Source organism: Staurois parvus, unplaced genomic scaffold (assembly GCF_062004578.1).
Source record: "Staurois parvus isolate SC_StPar_1 unplaced genomic scaffold, SC_StPar_1.0 ptg000315l, whole genome shotgun sequence".
Classification (NCBI taxonomy): Eukaryota; Metazoa; Chordata; class Amphibia; order Anura; family Ranidae; genus Staurois; species Staurois parvus.
The window spans coordinates 4,916,478-4,936,701 of NW_028318111.1; the positions used below are offsets into that span (position 1 = coordinate 4,916,478).

The 20,224-nt window shown below is 41.3% G+C and overlaps 1 protein-coding gene across 1 annotated transcript in view; it reads right to left on the minus strand.

The window, feature by feature from the left end:
• The window catches only part of MGAT5 (alpha-1,6-mannosylglycoprotein 6-beta-N-acetylglucosaminyltransferase), a 183,546-nt gene that overhangs the window by 98,205 nt on the left and 65,117 nt on the right, over window positions 1-20,224 (minus strand). The window contains exons 5-6 of the mRNA XM_089683607.1: window positions 5,239-5,313; window positions 1,198-1,359 (exon numbers count right to left, since the gene is read on the minus strand). Coding sequence (XP_089539733.1) covers window positions 1,198-1,359; window positions 5,239-5,313 — 237 coding nt within the window. The remainder of the gene's footprint in view (window positions 1-1,197; window positions 1,360-5,238; window positions 5,314-20,224) is intronic.

The following is a 20,224-nucleotide window of genomic DNA, read 5'->3' on the forward strand; positions in this document are numbered from 1 at the left end:
AAAGGATCTGTCTCTGTGGGTCCCAACATGGGAACAAGCAAAATGTAAAAAGGATGCATCTAGAGCCTACGGGGTGAATTTACTAAAGGCAACTATACTGAGCACTGCAAGTGCAATTGCTTAGTAAATGAGGCAAAACATCACTCAATACCCAATCACATGCAATGGAAAAACAAAAAAAATAGTATTTCTGCTTGCAGATGATAGCAATCAGAGCTTCCCCTCAGATCCAGGGCAACTGAACTTGCGGGTGCATTTGCAGTGCACAGCATATCTGCCTGTAGTAAATCAACCCCGATGCATGCACAAGGATAAGGATTTGAGTTCTGAAGGCAAAAACTCTGCTCAAACCAATGCCACAGGTTTGCGTGGCGGCTGGCAAGCTAAATAACAGGTTCTATGTATATATTGAGAAGGGCTTGGAGGATGAGATGCATTACAGAATCCATATTGTGCAAATTTTAAAGGCTCACCGCAGGGTGCGCCAACAATTCTAGTACTGTCCAAAAAGAATGCATCACCTGTTTTTGTTTTTTTTTTTTCCCCCCCCAACAATTTTTAATTGTGTGAATGAATTTTTTGCACAAGCAGTGCCGTCTCTCTTTCCAACCCAGGGACACCACCTCATTTCCCACAGAGATGGCTCTCAGTTCTGCTCAACTGTCTCGGCCATTAGAAAGCAAAATAAATGGACGCCCCTCTGAGGGTTTCTGCCCCGTGTAGAATAATAAGAGTGTAGCTACAAGTAAGGACTGATTGGTGGCAGAGGACAAGGAATGAAACCATAGGAAATCCTGCCACTGCATTATCGCAAAAAAGCGATTTTTTTTTTTCCACCTTGACTAAAATGTGGAGAAAAGTGGAGTAATCTATTAAACACAACATTCTAGAGATTTCTATATCTCAGAGTGAGTACTGCATGGAGTTCCAGGTTCTGAAGAAATGAAGGCAGCCTCTGTAAGGTTAAAGTAAAGCGACAAAGCAAGCCATAAAATCAAGCTGAGCCCTTAGCATTTTGTGAATGGCGGAGTGCCAACGCTCAGGGACTTGTTCTTGTCAGACTTCATCGCCAGTTATTTTGGGGTCACGTAGGCAGCAATGTTCATGTCTATACACAGCGGGGACAGTTGAAACAAGCATTGCAGGAAGCGCTGGAGTTTAGAATATTCTAAACCTCCAAGAGAGAAGGGAAAGTACCTTTTTCCTTTTCCGTTTCTCCAAATTCTGCTTCTCTGCCAGGGACTTAATTGCTTCTATCCAGGTGTCATCCATCCTCTTTATCCTCAACGTCATCCAGCGGAACTCCTCGTGTCTAGACATGACGAGGTAGAGTTGCTCAAAATCTGTTCGGATTTCAGCCTGAAAGTAAAAGAAAATGGACTGCTGAGAAGAGGTCTGTGAGTTCTTAAAAGGGAAACTGTAATTTTTCTTTTAACCTTCCCGCTTTTATATATATATATATATATATATATATATATATATATATATACACACACACACACACACACACACACACATATATACACACACACATATATACACACACATATATATACACACACATATATATACACACACATATATATACACACACATACATACATATACACACACCACAGTAGCTCTGTGCAGTGTGAGCCAATGGTAGAAACAACAAAATGAAGATGTAAGCCTATATCCAAAGCCAAAAATTGAATAATTGCAGCTTCCCAGTCCACAGATGGCTGCATTGTCTTTTCTCAGACTTTTCCTCCTGTCACTTGATAATCCTGGCAGTAATACACTTCCTATCTTAGGGTGAGAATGCTCGCTCACTGTACTGTATTTATGGAAGAACAACGTTGTTACCCTAGGAAGGAAGTATGACTACAGCACACCACCTTCTCACTCTCCAAAACATAAAAAGGGAGGTAAACCGTGGTTCATTGATGTGAACCTGACAGTGCCAATAAGACGTCTTGAGAGTGTGTGCAGCAGAGGCGCTATACTGTCTCACTACAGGGAGTAATATGAAACAAGACAGCAAGATCACTGCGCCCTTGAATTCCTAGACCAGTGCACCTGCTACAGCCACTATGAGTGGTGCCCACAACTATGGAACAAGTCTGTGTGGCCCATGTAGCAAACCACATTAAAGTAGATCTAAACACAACCTCTCAGAGGCTCCTACATGGTAATACAGGGTGCAGCAACATAACTGCCTTTTTTCAAAACGCAATAAAACCCATTTTATGAATCAGAATTGTTTTTATTGTCTTTAATAATGTAGGTACATATCTAAAGTTCTGTTTTACACAGTTTTGAAAATCATATCAGGTAGGCGACGCCCCCCATTGTCCATACACTGAATAAGTGAATTCAGACCGGTATGTGAACATGTTAGAGGAATTTGTTTTTCCACGACTTAATGAATTGGACTTAGGGGACATTTGGTTCCAACAGGACGGAGCAACGGCTCACACTTCAAGAGCATCAATGGCTGTTTTAAGGGAACACTTCCCGGAGCGCCTCATCTCAATAAGGGGCGATTTGGAGTGGCCAGCTTGCTCCCCCGATTTGGCCCCTTGTGACTTTGTTTTGTGGGGTTTTTGAAATCCCGCGTTTATGTAAACCATCCAAGAACCCTACAAGACCTGAAGGCCAACATCCGCGCAGAAATTGCCAACATACCCGCTGCTATGCTGGTAAGGGTCATGAAAAATGCCAGAAATCGGCTTATTCAGTGTATGGACAATGGGGGGCGTCACCTACCTGATATGATTTTCAAAACTGTGTAAAAGAGAACTTTAGATATGTACCTACATTATTAAAGACAATAAAAACAATTCTGATTCATAAAATGGGTTTTATTGCTTTTTGAAAAAAGGAAGTTATGTTGCTGCACCCTGTATAATCTCAAAACAAATTTTCAATCCTTTTAAATCAACAGCTTTCATGTCCTTGTTCAGGTACTTATGGGGTGACAGCACTCTGTCTCTGACACCCATTTCCGCTTCTCTGGTGTCACTTTTGGCCATAGTGGAGGTAACAAGCGGCCATATCGACAAACACTGCAAGGGCACAATCTATCATTCTCACTATCAAAAATGTGGTCTACAGCAAGATATGCAGCCAATGCTGAAACAAGTGCATATAGACAGGAAGTTGCTGAAAGATCAACAGCACTCAGTCGCAAAAAGGCATGAAAAAAGTGATATCATTTCATGACAAAAGAAAAAAAAATAGCAATTGGTTTATAATACATAGGGTTGAATTTTCTAAAATTGACAGAATCTGGAGTAGCTGTGCATAGTAACCAGTTTCAAAATTTAACTTGTTCAGTTAAGCCTGGAAAAGTGGGAAGATGATTGGTTGCCACGCAAGGCTGCTCCAGGCATATACTTTTCCCATTTTCCTGTATTAATAAACACTTTCAATTAACCAGACCCACCCCCCCCCCCTCACACTCCGCGCCGCTACCCACCCCCCCCCAGACATCCCAATCTTCTATTTATATCCTTTCCCGTCTCTTTCGTCATCTAACTTTCCTATAACATTTTAGGCTACCTCTTTTGCTCTCATTAATTGAGCATAAATTTCTGAATTTTTAGATTGCCTCCAAACATTCCATACTTTTTTGAACAATCCTATCTTATCCTCATCTACACATCTCAGTTCTTCCATATTAAAAATACCTTCCACTCTATCTATCCAATCCGCCATCTTGGGAACATCTGCTATTAGCCAAAACTTTGGTATTAAACCTTTTGCCGCGCTAATTAGATGATATAGTATTTTATTCATACCTGTTCCTACATTAGGCTCAGAGAAATAGAATAAGCATTTCAGAGGGTCTCCCTGGATATTTACCCCGCAAATCTCTTGAATATAATAAGCTATTTCCTTCCAATAGTCCTGTATCCTCGGACAACTCCACCAAATATGTCCCATATTACCCTTTTCTCCGCAAATCCCTCCAGCACCATGGAGAACACTCCCCCATCTGCTTGTGGGCAACACTTGGTGTTATATACCATCTTGCCAGACACTTAAAATTCATCTCGACAATACACGTTTATTACTTTATGTGTTAAATTACATATGCCTTTCCTTTGCTGGGGGTTAATTTTTATTCCTAATTCCTTTTCCCATTTATCCCAATACCCAGGGGATTCTACTTCCTCTAGATTCGTGAGAATCCTATATATCTTTGAGTTGATATGTTTTGGACTTATGTCTGTGTTCATTAATTTTTCAAATGGATTCATATCTTCTCCCTCCCTCAGTGGTTGTGGTAAATATGCAACAAAATGTGATAACTGATTATACCGCCACTCATCAAACCTAACAAATCCCTATTTTCCTTTAAATTCTGAAACGTGTCTAATATTTTTCATATTTATTTTTGCCAATTCACAGTCACATAGTTAATTATTGGAAAAAAAACCCACACAACAAGGTCATCCAGTTCAACTAACACAAACAAAAAAAAAAAAAAAAAACACTCACACTCAAATACCCACACCAAAAATTCCTTCCTGAGCCCCAAAGAGGAAATCAGATGTTCCCAGGATGAACTTTACCTGTTAGTATCCAGTTATATTATGTGCATTTAGGAAAGAATGCAGGCCTTTTTAAAAACAATTGCAGGATCACCATTGCACAAGACTAGTTCACATGTGACCATTTAGGCCCCATTCACATGAGGTGGCTAGCTGTCATATTGAGGTGATGGCTATCTGCAGTGTGTACTCAATGTTTCACATTGCTACTTTGCTAGTAACAGCATATTTTTGATTACAAGTTGAGTATCGCATTGTCCTTTATGTAACCGCTTTTTCTTGTGAATTTCTTGTTCACGTTGGTTTTTTGTAGGCTAGCTGCGTGCACCATCTTTTACTGACACGTGGATACACAGGTGTTTCATGCATTCCTGGCCCATTGTTGTCTATCGCGACAAGTGGTTGCACCGACAGACACTGTGTCCCATGATATGATATATGGGTGCAGGTTCCCAAATGTACACAAGGTGATTTCAGAGATGCATGTTATACTGGGAGTCCATGCAGCTGAATGTCCCCAAAGGACAACAAGACACCAGCACAGGGGTGCACAACACCGTTCATCCTAGTGTCATTAAAAGGCAACCCTGCATGGGGCACACAGCTAATTGCCCTGTATGAATGGGGCCTTACTTACTGGAAATGTAAATATACTGGGTAATCCCCACCAAGGCAATCATTAGCCTTTTCTGCTTACCATTGTTCGCTTATCAGTTTCCTCTTCCTTGTGGTTTACAGCTCTCCATGGCAGTCGAGGACACCAGTTTTCAACCTTGAAAAAAAATAAATAAATTTTGTGAGAACAATTCATCATTCATCCAACAACACAAAAAAACAAACACAAATTTAACAAAGACCATTGCATGATTTGGCAATACAGAAACCATATTTATTGTAAAACACACACAACCATTAAAAGACCTAAAGCAGTGCTACTCAACCTTCCTAATGCCGCGACCCTTTAATGCAGTTCCTCATGTTGTGGTGACCCCCAACCATAAAATTATTTATCCAGTAATTATAATTCATGAAGTGTCGTTTTACCTCCAATACTGCTGCTTTCAACACAGCAGCTGCTTTCAACACAGCAGCTGCTTTCAACACAGCAGCTGCTTTCAACACAGCAGCTGCTTTCAACACAGCAGCTGCTTTCAACACAGCAGCTGCTCTTTACACATCGGAAATATGTGTTTTCCGATGGTCTTAGGCGACCCCTGTGAAAGGGTTGTTCGACCCCCAAAGGGGTCGAGACCCACAGGTTGAGAACCACTGACCTAAAGCAATGTACACCGTGGAAGACAACTATAGCTATTCACCGTTACATGGGAATATGTAACATGAACTTGCAGAGGTAACACTGCTAATGTTCCCCGAACAGATAGAATGTAACAAGGGTGGGGTGGCTTCCAGAGAGTAGTCACGTCTGTAGAATTATTTATGCAAATGCAGCACGAGTCCTATATTTTGAGAGCTCAACAGCATTAAGAACATGCAACTTATCAAAGTAAATCAAGAAAGTTTTCAGATATATACACTAAACCTTTCCCTTCTGCTGTCTTTTCTAAATTCCAGGCTAAAGATATATATATATAGATATATAGATATATATATATTTTTTTTTTTTGTTCGAAAATTCAGAATGCATGTGGCCGAAAACCAAACCAAAACGTCTGCTTATGTGGGAGTGTGGAGGTACCAGGGTTTTTTTATATTATTTTTCCTACTTTCATGTATATTTCTTTTTTTTTTTTTTTAAACTTATGATTTTATGAAATAGTCCCCTAGGTGATAGTATATGAGTGATAGGCCATCTTTGTGGGGGGAGCAGTTTGTGCAAGGAGGGGGCAGGAGAGGAGCAGTGTACACAGAGAGGCTCCCTCACTGGCTGTCACTATATGCCAGTGCAGGTTTTTATATGCAACTGCAGGCCTTTTTTTTTTTTTTTTTCGCTATAGCTCAGAGAATGAGCCATCACTTTCCCTGGAGCTAAAGGAAACTCTTTAAGCTCGGGGAAAGGAACTAAAGGCTTTTGTTTCTTTTAGCAGGGGGAAAGTGACGGATCATTCTCTGAGCTACATTTTTAAAAACCGGCACTGACATACAGGTGAAACTCAAAAAATTAGAACATCGTGCAAAAGCGTTTTTACCGCTTCCCAAGCGCCTCGGACAATTCTGCACATTGCAGCACATGGTGCTGTTCTAACGTGAGCGTTCGCTAAACAGACGCCTCTGGTTGCGTCAGGAGGCGTTGAAGCCTCCTATGCTAGTCTATGGTGCCGCTCTGCAAACACCCAGCCAGCGTTTGCGGTGTGGTTGCGACGCGGTTGCGGGGCATTTGCAGAGCGGTAACACCATTCACATTTCATTATAGGCGTTTGTAGGGCGTTTTTAACACTCAGCAAACGCCTAGCACCCGCCGCTGAACCGCACATGCGGCGTGTTTGCCGAGCATTATAAAATGCTCCGCAAACGCTGGACCAACGCTTGCCAAACGCTATAGGGGGAGGAGGATGAGGAAGATTTTGCCGATCGGCCGATTTTCGCGGCAATTAGTGGGCAAATCGGCCGATTTTTTACCGATAAAAAATCTGCGCATGAGCAGTGACCTGCAAGAGGAAGACAAAAAGAAGAAAAAGAAGAAGAGGATGAGGATGAAGAAGAGGATGAAGAAGAGGATGAAGAAGAGGATGAAGAAGAGGATGAAGAAGAAGAAGAAGAAGAGGATGAAGAAGAAGAAGAAGAAGAAGAAGAGGGTGAAGAAGAAGAAGAAGAGGATGATGAAGAAGAGGATGAGGATGATGAAGAAGAAGAGGATGAAGAAGAAGAGGATGAAGAAGAAGAGGAGGATGAGGAGGATGAGGATGAAGAAGAGGAGGATGAGGATGAAGAAGAGGAGGATGAGGATGAAGAAGAGGATGAGGATGAGGATGAAGAAGAGGATGAGGATGAAGAAGAGGATGAGGATGAAGAAGAGGATGAGGATGAGGATGAAGAAGAAGAGGATGAGGATGAAGAAGAGGATGAAGAAGAGGATGAAGAAGAAGAAGAGGAAGAAGAAGAAGAGGATGAGGATGAAGAAGAAGAGGATGAGGATGATGAAGAAGAGGATGAAGAAGAAGAGGATGAGGATGATGAAGAAGAAGAGGATGAGGATGAAGAAGAAGAAGAGGTTGAGGATGAGGATGAAGAAGAAGAAGAAGAAGAAGGATGAGGAGGATGAGGATGAAGAAGAGGATGAGGATGAAGAAGAAAAAGAAGAAGAGGAAGAAGAAGAAAAAGAAGAAGAGGATGAAGAAGAAGAAGAAGAAGAAGAAGAAGAGGATGAAGAAGAAGAAGAAGAGGATGAAGAAGAAGAAGAATAGGATGAAGAAGAAGAAGAATAGGATGAAGAAGAAGAAGAAGAAGAAGAAGAGGATGAAGAAGAAGAGGAAGAAGAGGAAGAAGAGGAAGAAGAAGAAGAGGAAGAAGAAGAAGAAGAGGATGAGGAGGATGAGGAGGATGAGGAGGATGAGGAGGATGAGGAAGAAGAAGAAGAAGAAGGAGGAGGAGGAGGAGGAGGAGGAGGGAGGATGATGAAGAAGAGGATGAGGAGGAGGATGAAGAAGAGGATGAGGATGATGATGAAGAAGAGGATGCGGATGAGGAAGAAGAAGAAGAGGATGAGGAAGAAGAAGAAGAAGAAGAAGAAGAGGATGAGGATGAAGAAGAGGATGAAGAAGAAGAGGAAGAAGAGGATGAGGATGAAGAAGAGGATGAGGATGAGGATGAAGAAGAGGATGAGGAAGAAGAAGCAGAAGAAGAAGAAGTAGGATGAAAATAAGAATTCCAGTCCAGCAAAAAGTGTCTCTGCAGAGAGCTCCGCTATTTCTGACAGTTCTCTGACAGTTCTTTGACATTTACAGCGGTTGAAACATTGTATCTATTTATTTCCGAATAAAAACATCTGTATCCTAAATGGAAACAAATAGATACAATGTTTCAACCGCTGTAAATGTGAAGGAACTGTCAGAGAACTGTCAGAAATAGCGGAGCTCTCTGCAGGGACACTTTTTGCCAGCTGTAGAAGGGATGAAAATCGGCCGATTTTTTTTACCATTGATGGTAACGTCGGCCGCTTGAACGACCGAATTTTCGTTTTTTAAAAGAAAAATCTGCCGTTTTTTCTCCCCATCTATGGCCTGCATTAGGAGCAAAGCTACATTTTAGACAACAGAATCATAATTAACAAGAATTCAGCTACAGGTGAGTCTCAACAGGTGTCCAGCAGACAATTATAAAAGGGCGTTACTTAACCACTTCAAGTCCTGACGATTTCACCTCCTTCCTGCCCAGGCCAATTTTCAGCTTTCAGTGCTATCACACTTTGAATGACAATTGCGTGGTCATGCAACACTGTACCCATATGACTTTGTTAGCATTTTTTTTGAGACAGATAAAACTTTATTTTGGTGGTATTTATTCACCACTGAGAAGATATATAAAACATTTTGGTAAAAAAAGTGTTTTTCTTATACAATTTTGCAAATAAATAATCTATCTTTCTTCAGAATTCTCGGTCAAAATTTAGTCATCTATCTTTTTAGTATAAAAAAAAATAAATTTATATATATATATCCCAAATTTGTTTATAACTAAAAATAATAATTTGAAATTTTTTTTTTTTTTTTTAACATACTGTCACCCTAGCAGTACAGTGTCACCACAGTGACACTGTACTACTTGTGGGGGGTGATGAAGATTCTTTTTTTTTTTCTCTTTTCTTTTTTACACTGACTGCTTTTACATCTATAAAAGCTGTAAAAGCAATCATTTCTCCTTCTCTCTGGCTGCATTCCTTCAGCCATTGAGAAATACTGTACAAGCTGTGATTGGTCACAGCTTGTCACATGATACAAGGTTGTTGTGAATAGCCCTGTACCATGTGATCTCTGTGATCATTCACAGATTTCACGAGTAGTAAGCAATGATGCCAGGAAGTGACATCTTGTTTACTACTATTCATGTGATCACCGATTGGTCAATCAGTGATCACCTGAATTGGGACCTCACACAGAGGTCCCATACAGCGATCTGTGTTCCCAGGGAGTGTGTGCACAGGCAATGGATGCGGGGGACATTTAGAAACGTCCACTCGCATCGGCAGCGCTCCCGTCCGGCTGTTTATCAACATGGGCTGGATGGGAAGAGGTTAAAGAAAAACTCCACCCATTTCATGCTGTCAGCAATGGCACCACATGGAAGAGAATTGTCACAAGGCTAGAGAAAGAAAATAATTTCTTTACACAAGAAAGGTGAAGACTACAAGAAGATCAGCAAAGCTTTATTTATCAGTCAGAATACTGTAGCAAAAGTGATACAAAAATTTAACAAAGATGGAACTGCAACCATCTCACAGAGATGTTCAGACCATCCACGGAAGTTAACACCTCGACAGGAGCGCCTTCTGAGGAGAACAGTTGAAGAAAATCACCATGCAAGTTCACTGCAGTTAGCTAAAGTAGAAATCCAATCTGGTGTGATTGTTTCATGTGACATAATACGGCATACGCTGTAGAGGAAATGGCATGCGTGGGTGTCATCCACAAAGGAAACCTCTCCTAAAGCCCATGCACAAAAAAGCCTGCCTAGAATTTGCCAGGGTCCATGCTGAAAAAGAAGACTACTGGGACTCTGTACTCTGGAGTGATGAGACCAAAATAAATGTTTTTGGAACTGATGGCTTCAAAACGGTATGGTGTCACAAAGGTGAGGAGTACAAAGAAAATTGCATGGTTCCTACAGTGAAACATGGTGGTGGCAGTATCCTTCTGTGGGGCTGCATGAGTGCTGCTGGTGTCGGGGAGCTGCATTTTTTTATTGCTGGTATCATGAATTCACAGACGTACTGGGGAATTATGTGCCTGCGTGGGTTTTTTCCGGGTACTCCGGTTTCCTCCCACACTCCAAAGACATGCTGGTAGGTTAATTGGCTCCTGTCTAAATTGTCCCTAGTATGTGTATGTATGAATGTGAGTTAGGGACCTTAGATTGTACACCCCTTGAGGGTTAGGGACTGATGTGAATGTACAATATATATGTAAAAGCGCTGCATAAATTGATGGCGCTATATAAGTACCTGAAATAAATAATAACTTATTCAATATAGACAAGTTGGGCATCACTCTCCATCCAGCATACAGGTTCTAAAAAAGGGTCGTTCTTGAAGAATGGAAAAAGATTGAGGTTGCAATATGTCACCTTGTTCTTTCCATGCTTAGAAGACTAGGTGCTGTCCTTACAAATCATGAATGATGTCGTTTTTGCTGTGGGGTGTATCCATTTTTACATCAATTAATTTGAGTAAAACTGAAGATTTTGTAATCCAAGTTATATTAACCTTACTTTCATGTAATGAGCTAAACAAATGTTCTATAAAACTCAGTTTTGTCAGAATTTTAGAAATGGTGTTCATTGAGATATCGATTGAAGTCTTACTTTTCAAAAGGGGTGTATTCTGTGTGTTATATATATATATATATATATATATATATATATATTCATTCATTATGCTTTGTGATCTAAAAAAAAAAAAAGGACTTTAACGCGTATCTTAACTCAGGGACAAATATGTAACAAAATGCAGCTTCCCAGTCCTTAGGACGTGGTGACTGCATTAGTTCTCTCTTTTTTTCCTTTATTTCTCCTGGTGATACTGCCAGTAAAACTTGCAGTCTGATAGCAGCTATACTCCCTGCATATATTATCCTGTGGTGGAGCAAAAGTGGTCACCGAGACTACAGAACATCTCCCTCTCTCATGCCGGAGGAAATGCTCCCATTTTAGAAAATGCTGAGCTCTGACAGGAGTTCTAAAGCATGTTACTTCTGAGGTATAGAAGATCCTTACTGAACTGTTGTTCTTAGAGAAATGGGAAAGGGAGCTGGGAATGAAAATGAGTGAACAGCAGAAAAATAAATTGTTTAAATTGGCACATGGGGTAGTGAACATGAGCACGGTTGAAATGAATTATAAATGTTTAACTAGATGGTATTTTACACCGAGTGTGGCACAGACGGCGAGGAGAGGTATCACCGTTGTGTTGGAGGGGATGTGGATTTAAGGGAACTATGACACATATATGGTGGGATTGTCCTAAAATACAGACGTTTTGGCAGGATATAATACAAGTTATACAAGAGATACTGGGGATCACCATGAAGAAAGAGCCATGGGGGTGTTTATTTTATGGGTCAGAGATACCAGGGAAACAATATAAGAACAGTGTACTATACCACCTAATCAGTGCGGCCAAGGGACTTATTCCAAAATTTTGGCAGATACAGGAGCCCCCAACACTGAGGGACTGGATAGATAGAGATGATTAAATAAACAAGATGGAAGAGGTATGCCATATATTTGAAGATATAATGGAAAGGTTTAAAAAGGAATGGGTTGGTTGGTATAATTTCAAGACATCTAAAAAAAAAATACCTGGAAGTAGTGGGAGTTCTAGATGGCCTGACATGAAGAATTGAACTGAATGGTGAAGAAGTGTATAGGAGAGGATTAAAGAAAAGAGACGTAGAAATGGACAGGAATAGATGGAAAGTGTCGGACAGAACTATATGGCCTGGGGAAAATTGGTGGGTGGGAAGGGACTTGAAGGGGGACGGGGGTTAGGGTGGGACAATGTGGGGGAATGGTTTCTATTTCTTTTTTGAGAACTATGAAAGAGTGTTTAAGTATCGAAAAAAAATAAATTAATTATTAAAAGAAATAATAAAAGAACATCTCCCTCTAACAGTGTGAGGCGTTCTGTAGTCCAGAGGTGAACTGGGAACTTGCAGGGCTAATAACACTGCAGAAATCACAAGAGCTTGTGAGCTCACTGGATTTTCACCGGGATTAAAAAGACATTTTTGCAGGACAGTTTTGGCTCACATAAGTCGGTTGGATGATGCTGGCCGTCATTCAATCAAGAGACTTCTAGTGGTAAAGAAATTCTGCGGTTGATTTTTTATTTTTTTTGCAAGGCATATTAACAAAAATAAAAAAAACAAAATACTTATTTTAAAGACTAAGTTCAATTGGAGGAGAAAAAAAAAACCAAAAAAACACGACATTACTTACCCATCAGTGTGATGTGTCTCCTGTGCTGCTGTCTCCTGGTTTAGGTGAAAGCGATGAATGAAATGTGATCTATGAATGCAGGAAGGGCAGATGATTGAAAGGTCTATCACCTCCATTCGTAGAGCTATAATAATGCTTTTATATATGAGGGCACTGGGCAGAAAGGGTGCGCAAAGTTGGGCGCTTGCCTGTGACAGCTTCCTCAGCTCTATTAACCATCGCTACACCGCAAAATTAGGGTGGTGAGGGGGCACCCGAGGAGAAAGACATCACCTAAACCAGGAGACCGCAGCAAAAATTAACACACCACACTAATGGCAAGTAATGTCCCTTGTGCTTATCTTAATTTTAAATTGTTTATAATGCTATGGGGGCACACATGTAGGTACGCTTCCACGCTGGGCTGTCTGCATCTATAGACACACACTGTGTAGCTCAGCCTTGCTCCCTGAACACAGGATTTGACTGACAGCAGCAGGAGCCAATGGCTCCCACTGCTCTCCATCTGTCCTGTGAGAAGAGGAACAGAGACCAGCACTACTGCAAACAGGCACAGCCCTGGTCTCTGGGAATGCAAGAAGGTAAAAAGGACTTGGCTTTATAACCACTTCAGCTTGTGTAGACACACTGAGACTTGAACAAGCCATATGTCAGGAGTTTCCAGAAAGCCAGGGATGGTGTTATTAGTCATTGGCTTCCTGCTTATCTGGTACACTTTCCTAGTAATACAAAAAAAAAAAGCAACTGATTGACTAACACCATATTGTGAACACATGCTCGGTATTAGCAAGAGTTTAACATTAACAATGACAACATTCCATCCAGCAGAAAAAAAATACAGAATAAAATATAGGGTACAGCCATGTTCAGTTTCCTGAAAGTTATGAAAGTATTGCTTAACCTCCCTAGCGGTCTGATTATGTCCATATTTCTGTGCTCAAAGCGGTACATTTTTTTGCATGGAAATATTATTTATTTCAGATACTTATATAGTGTTAATTTACGCAGCGCTTTACTATATATATATATTTGGAACATTCACATCGGTCCCTAACCCTCAAGGAGCATACAATCTAAGGTCCCTAACTCACATTCATACATACACATATTAGGGCCAATTTAGACCGGAGCCAATTAACCTACCAGCATGTCTTTGGAGTGTGGGAGGAAATCGGAGCACCCTGAGGAAACCCACGCAAGCACAGGGAGAACATGCAAACTCCATGCAGGAGGTGCGACAATAAAAAAAAATGTATTTTTTTTTTATTGTAGGCCTGTAATTTTTAGGAATAACTCACTGAAATCTGTCCGAACAAGAGTCTAGTAAACATCCCGGGTATGATAAAACTTGAAACACGAAAATCATAAAATTATAAATTTAATAATCAAAAAATAAAATAAATTTAATTCAATAATATAAACAAACCAAAAACACTGAAATTTGAAATATAGAGCCAAGTTCGCACATCACTGAGCAAAGTCGCAAAATCGTTTTCAGTGTCTGATGATGAATTTCCCCCACGAATCATTATCACTCAATTCTGCAAGTGGTTCTGATTTACTATCGCTGTTCTCTAGCCGGTCTAAAACCGCTTTTGGCCTAAAAGGGACGCTTTTTGGACGCCATGGACGTTTCTCAGTTTCCAGGCAGAATGAACAGTAAAAATGCAGGCAGCACGGAGGACAAAGCACTCGGGACAAAATGTATGTGAAATGGTTTGATACAGTAATGTTATAGTATGTGATTTTAGTGAATGTCACTTTTTGTCATTTTCAAATTTCCCACCGCTCCGTCCCCCATATGTCCTGACGCTCGCAGGGGACGGAACCGAGATGACAAATGCCGGCATCCGCCGGAGGCCATTACAGGGGACACTGCAGGGGGGACATCGCGGGAGCGCAGGACAAGGTAAGAGAAGAACAGATCCTGGAGCAGCACTGCATGGTAAGCCCGAGTGTAGCTCGGGGTTACCGCTTGTGGTGCTGAAACTTTACCCCGAGCTACACTCGGGAATACCGCCAGGGAGGCTAATGCAGCTTGCTGACTACATTTCATCCCACCATGGTCACTGAGATCTGCAGAGGTCTCAAGCTTCACATAACTGTCCCCAGTATTCCTACAAAATAAAAATGTAGTTCTAGAATCATTGGGGAAAAAACTGGTAAATGAATGCCTATGTTTGTTCAGACCCTCAATAAGCATGGCACATTTCTAGTTCTGAATATATGCAAAGCTCTCATTGGCTATATGCTAGTAAAGCTTTGAAAATATACTGGTGCTGATTGGCTACATGCTGGTATTGTTCTGAGCATAATACTATAGCCAATGAGTACTCTAATATTTCAATAATCTATATACTGAAATGTTTGCTTTCAGCACTGGAAGGATGGCTCAGTTCTCAGCATGGGGCTTTAAGTGTTGAAAAGAAACAATTAGATGACTAATCCTAATCTTTTACCTGATCTAAACATATTCTTTGGGAATCCCTAAAATGAACTAAAAAAAAAAAAAAGGGGGCAAGAACACTTTCAACAAAAGTTTCATTAGCATTTTCCTGCTTGCCTAAAGAAGCCCACGTCCCCCTCTCCCAAGCTCCATACTTAGGGGCTCACTCACACTGCCTGCATACTAAAACACTCTGGTTTAGCAAGTGGGTAGCTTTAGGCTGCAGTGAGGTGCAGCAGGGGGCGCTGTGATGTGCATTTTTACTGCATCAGTTTCCTTTTTTCTTGCCAACTTTATTTAAAATGTACAAAGTGACACTTCATTCATGTCACTTCATATCTGGAGGCTGTGTTGTACTGAGAATGGGGCACATAGGAAGCAACTGTTCCATGTGGTGACTGACGTTCTTCCAGTGCGGAAAAATCGCCAGCCACTGCAGTAGTGTAAAGGGCCCTTAAGAGATCTCACTGGTGGGGTCCACTGAAACCGTTTTATCCTTTGGCCTAGCTCCTCCATTCTGCCATGCATACATGCACAGTTGAACCCTATAGACATTTATGGGTCCAGGAAGCTGATTCATGTCCTAAGTGTGTGCAAATGATTGGGCAACACACTGAAGCTTTTCCATGAACAGCGCTGATAATCACTTTTCCCGATAGAGCTATGACATTTACTAAGAAATAGGTCCTCCTGCGCTCTTATGTAAATGGTTAATATTTAGTGTTGATAAAGGTCCTGATGAAGTCACGAGGTCACGTGACGCAACGCGTCGACAGCAACAATGTGTGACACACTTAAAGCATGGCGCCATCTTTGTATACCCAACAAGCGCTTTTTCTTCATGCAGTACACCTGGCTAGTGTATGTGATGCAAGCTGTATACTATGCCCATTGGATTCTACCTTGATACTACTGGACGTTGCTTTACACAAGAGATACCCATGTGAGTGCATTTCTGTTTTTTATTTATATGCCAATAAACAGTACTTCACTATGGAGATTTGTTCTCTTTCTGTTATATGAGCATATGTGTTATGGCACCTATGGGAGTGTTAAGCTGTCTACCAATCGGTCCAGTGGAATGGTGAAAGTTTATCACCTGGGGATGTCATCTTAGTGATAGATTGGCTATCCTGAGGATCCAGAGGAGCTTTTTTGCTTTCTGGCCCTGCAGGGTCATGAAGTGGAGGTGAGAGGCCATTCTAGCCACTCTGTTGGGGATCACATCGAGGTTGTTTTTTCCACAACGTGCATGAATGGGATGATCACCACACTGATTTATGGACTTATTAGTCACTGTGTGCTTCACTTAATGTGCTGTTTTGATCCCTTCTAGGGATCTGTACCTTATCATCCTTTGTGTCCTATAGGACTTGGGGGTCACATTTTTATGATCCACGATTGGATTGGGGTCACTTTTTTTGTTCAATCACGTTTATGTGTGTATTTTGTGTATCATTATTATACATGTTTTTGAGATTTTAAGGTTTTACTAGCGCTGCATCATGTATATATATATATATATATATATATAATATATAACATTTACTAACCGCTTTAGGAAGTAAAATATACATATAAAGTATACAGAATTTCTATAGTGCCAAACATTTGTTCAGTTATTTACAATATAAAGGGACAGCAATAATACAATTCAATACAAAGAAGGTTAGGAAGGCCCTGCTTCTGAGCATTTGCAATCTAATAGGGTGAGGCAAGCGGGGGAAAAAAAAAAAAAAAAAAAAAAAGGTAATAACTGAGGGATGAGCTGATGGGAGAAATATGATTCAGTTGTTGGGTGGAGGTGGGATAGGCTTCCCTGAAAACATAAGTTTTCAAGGATTGCCTAAGAGGGGACAGCGTAGGAGATAGCCGAACAGATTGAGGTAGTGCGTTCCAGAGGATGGAAGAGGCTTTGGTGAAGTCCTGGAGATGATCATGGAAGGAGGAGGAGACAAAGGAGCTAGAGAGCAGGAGGTCTTGGGAGGAACGGAGAGAACGGTCTGGGTGATACATTGCAGCAAGATTGGGGATGCAGCTTTTGTAAAAGTCTTTGTACAATAAGAGTTTGAATTTTGTCAATTTAAATGAAAATATCATCTCACTTCTGTTGTCGCTTCTGCTGCATGTGGGCCCTGGGAGTCAGCAGAGTGGACCCCAGCAGTAAGGGCATTGAATAACGCTGAGACTGGCATGACTTTCAGGGGCTCTGATCATACTGCTGTCAGGAAAGTCTATATTACTCCATACTGCACATTCTACACTGGCCATCTGGTACAGCTATTTAGCAGCTAAAAAAAGAGGTTCTGTAGCAACAGTGGCAGGAAGGAGGAATAGGAATACAGTATAAAGTGTCACCTGAGTGACAACCAAGTCTGCTGGGGCCATCATCATCACTTCCAAGATGGCGGGGCCCAGAAGCAGTCTAGGGGCTTTTGGTTGTCAACACAAGAGAGGCTTTTACAGGTAAATAATGTGCATAAAATACATTCAAAACACATATCTTATGGGGAGATGGTTGTTGAAATGAACAGTATGGCAACAAGGTCTCTTGAGATATCAACTTGCTGAAAAAATACTATGGTTCCCCATTAAAAGAATATATTTTGGAAATGGAAAAAGATGATATAACCTGAGTTTGAGGAGTTCATGGCAGCCGGTCAGGAAATGACAAAGCCGAAGATTCATTTTTGGTTATCTGCAGCTCTGGGCTGTACTTCGTGTTCTTGTAGAAGAGTCACAGCTTGTCGTACAGGCTCATCTCCACACAAATCTTTTCACCTTGTCCTCAATGCCATCTGCAAGCAGCAGGGATAGCAATCTGCTTGTTCTAATTCCCACCATACTTGGTCAAAGTCCACACGAAGAGATCTGCACGTCAAAGTCAGAACTGAATGTTCCAAATGTAAAATCTTTAGTTTTGTTCAGAAAAAAGAAAATTTGTCCGAAATAGCCAATTACGTGGCAACCATCGTGGCAAATGTTATTAGTACATCTGCCTTTCCTCTGAACTAGATACGGGGAGAAGGTGTTCCAGGGAACTTGCTGAAAACGAAAGCAGGAAGTTCTATTGCTATAGCAAATGATCAGTTCCAGTGTAATAAGAATTGTACCTCTGACATCCTTGTAGAGGTACAAGATGGCTATAAAGTTTGAGTTATATGAGCTTGATAAATATTTGAAAAACCAGGTGTAAAAGTGACGCACAAAGCGATGCAATCTCCTTTGACAAACATGCAAAGACATTGTGGACAACTGTTCACTTCCAACCATGTTGTAGCAGTTTGGCCTGGTTTTCCTTTGTGGTTAGGGGAGCAGTAAAAATAGAAAGTTGAGCAATGCTTTTAGTGCCCCCCCAAAAAGCAGAACTACATTCCAGTATCACCATCTTACTCCTGGCTTTTTCCAGGTGCTGTTTTCATCTTCTTTGCCTGGTGTTGGATGACATCACTCCTGCACATGTGCAACAGTGCAGTCATCCATCTCAGCACACAGGTCCAGTGTACATTTCAAGGCAGACTGAGCAGGCAGATAAGTTTCTTTTATTGCAGAAGAGACATTGCCTGCTTTTAGCTTTTAAAAGAGGGATTGTAGTTCCAGTAAAAGCTGCAAAGGCAGCTGTATGGGTATATACACGTCATTCACCCCCCACCTTATCGTGTACAGTGGGCAGCAGCACCGTCAAGGTCAACCTACTGAAGTGACAGGGACTGTGCTGCAACCTAAGCGGTGCAATATTGCCACTGACAATGCCCAATCAGCTGTCAATAAAACAAAAACCATAGAGCAAACAGGCATTCAGGAGGTAGCCTCATCGGTTCCTGAATGCTTGTTAGCTGCCCCCTTGCCACTCTGAAAAGCGATCCACCACAAACTGCTTATCCTGGAGAAAACGAGCTCCTTTCTGTTATAGCATGGCTGTGCCCACCATGCATACAGCCAGCTCTAGAAGGAATTGGGTTCTAATAATGACAGCGAGCAACCATCCAATATTTTCCTTGGAAGCAAAATTCAGTATGCAGGCTGGATTTTCCAGAATTCTCATCCCACCATTCCTGTAATGGGATCACTGCCTCTTCTTCCTCTGCATAAAGCTAAACTCCAGGAATAAACACCATATTTTTAAAAATATTCCTCAATAGGCACAAAGGTCTTTATCACCTGAAACTACTGAGCAAAGGCACAGGAGCGGTTTTATGCTGGATTACTGTAAAGATCTGTAAAAAATGCACAAGGACTGCCAGGATTCAAGAAAGGAACACACCTGCCTCTAATATTTATTTAGCTCAGATTTCCATTTTAAGGTCAAACTACAAGCAGCGTGTGGTCTGAGGGCCAATTCACACTGTGTGGTGACATTGACATTGTAAAACGTCTGTCGCTGCAGTAATACAGAGAAAACAATTGTTTCCTGCATGTCCCATTTACACAGCAACACAGCCTGTACAATGGACATTCTGCATTTTATCGCAGTGTAACGCTGCTATACATTGCCATGAAGTGGACTTTTTATACACTTCAAATAAGGTTTGTTCTAAAACAAAAAAAACAAAAAATAAGCACCACCGGACACAGGGGGCAGCAGGGCAGTGTATAGGAGTCAATGGGCAGCACAGTGGCTAAATGGTTAGCACTTCCACCTGGCAGTACTAGGGTCGTTGGTTCGAATCCCAACCATGGAACCACCTGCCTAGAGTTTGCATGTTCTCCCTGTGCCTGCGTGGGTTTCCTCCGGGTACTCCGGTTTCCTCCCACACTCCAAAGACATGCTGGTAGGTTAATTAGATCCTGTCTAAATTGTCCCTAATATGTGTATGTATGAATGTGAGTTAGGGACCTTAGATTGTACACCCCTTGAGGGTTAGGGATTGATGTGAATGTAGTGTGTGAGAGTGTGTCTGTGTGTGTGAGAGTGTGAGTGTGTGTGTGAGTGTGAGTGTGTGTGTGTATAAAGTGCTGCGTAAATTGACGGCGCTATATATTATTATTATACAGTATTTATAAAGCACCAATAGTTCGCTCAGCGCTGTACATTACAATGGGGGACAGAACATGTGACAGAACAATACCAATACAATGCAAAACATGAGGGGATCGAGGACCCTGCTCTTTCGAGCTTACAATCTAG